Source organism: Anneissia japonica, unplaced genomic scaffold (genome assembly GCF_011630105.1).
Source record: "Anneissia japonica isolate Jap-2015-1 unplaced genomic scaffold, ASM1163010v1 scaffold143482_len1481_cov112_single, whole genome shotgun sequence".
NCBI classification, from domain to species: Eukaryota; Metazoa; Echinodermata; class Crinoidea; order Comatulida; family Comatulidae; genus Anneissia; species Anneissia japonica.
The window spans coordinates 1-1481 of record NW_022709483.1 but is presented as its reverse complement, the minus strand read 5'-3'; the positions used below and the strand labels follow the sequence as shown (position 1 = coordinate 1481).

Below are 1481 nucleotides of genomic sequence, written 5' to 3'. Positions count from 1 at the left end.
TAATTATAATGATTTACTGATTGATATTAAAGTGATTACCTGGTAGATCTTGGCATCCCTCATTAGTTTCTCTACTGGATATTCACTATTGAACCCATTACCACCAAAGATCTGCACTGCATCTGTGGCTGCCTTGTTTGCCACGTCAGCCGCAAACGCCTTAGCTATTGATGCAAAGTAAGTGTTCCTTTTTCCTTGGTCGATCTCCCATGACGACCGGTATGTGAGGAGACGGGACGCTTCAATGCCGATTGCCATGTCAGCCAGCATGAATGCAACAGCTTGATGCTACAGAAGGATGTAATAGTTATTTTAAAAAAAATAATTGAAAACAAGCCAAATATTTAACTAGAATTAAAATATATTTATAACACAAATTAAATAATAACAATGCTCATAATGTCCCTAAACTATGATGCATAGTCCCGGTAGGGCAGTGATATGTGAGTTACTAGGACCTTAGTAGAGTAACGTCACTACCCCTTGTTGCATAGTTTGGTTGGGTTTATATTTTTCTTTTAGAGAAAACAACACATATGCTAATGAATTTTTTTTTACGGACGAATAAAATATACCATATTGTATATTGATACTATTCATGCTTTGAATGTTGCATATCTTAGAATCTAAATATATAATACTCATTTGGTCTAGTAATGTTTTCTCTAATTTAGTTTTAATTTTATTAATTCAGCACAAAAAGTGTGAAGTATAAAATTTATAAAATTTTTTCCAATTTCTTGGTGTCATGAATCAAATATTTTAGAGAAAAAATAAACAAATGCATTTAGATAAAATAAATGCACTTAAAATCTCACCTCACAGATGTACCTGCCCATTGTTTTCCTCTCCATTGAGTACTTAGTAGCCTCCTCCAGGGCTCGCTGAGCTAGGCCTACAGCTCCGGCTGCAACCTATAGAAAACACACTGCACGATGTTATGTAGGACCTTCAACCTAAATCCTATTCTTCCTGTTTCTACATGACACATAAGCTAGACCCTGACCTAGGCCTATGGGCCTGGACTTACGTGGCCAATACTGTACTTAATAGGAAAACATATTTCTTGAATTGTATGATACACATAATGTGGAGTTTGAATTCATTGTATATCTTAACACTCTTTATAGAGCATGACCCTTACAGCTAGACCATTACATCATGTATTAAAGATATACAACCTGTCAAAATTCAATCCTAGCCAATTTAAAGACCCATGATTTTAGAAACACAGGTGGCATTTAAGACCATGGTTAAAATTGAAGTGAATACTTATTGTCTGGTTGGGATAGTGTTATTAAGTTAATTTGTCTGTAGTGTTTACATCAGTGCTCTATGACTGCATATCCCATACCTCTATTTAGGTGACATAAGCAAACATATATGGCACATTTTAAACTGCTAATTTATTTTTGAAACTTTAGTAAAATAACTTCTTACTGGTGGTCTTGTCTTGTCAAAGGCACCCATTGCAACCTTGA

The 1481-nt window shown here is 34.9% G+C and overlaps 1 protein-coding gene across 1 annotated transcript; it reads right to left on the bottom strand.

The window, feature by feature from the left end:
* Positions 1-17: 17 nt before the first annotated feature.
* LOC117106693 (medium-chain specific acyl-CoA dehydrogenase, mitochondrial-like) lies at positions 18-1476 on the bottom strand (the record flags this gene model as incomplete). Its single annotated transcript, XM_033248096.1, has 3 exons — positions 18-288; positions 819-914; positions 1441-1476. Coding segments are annotated over 3 exons (403 nt in total), but the record flags the coding sequence as incomplete, so codon positions are not given.
* Positions 1477-1481: the final 5 nt, after the last annotated feature.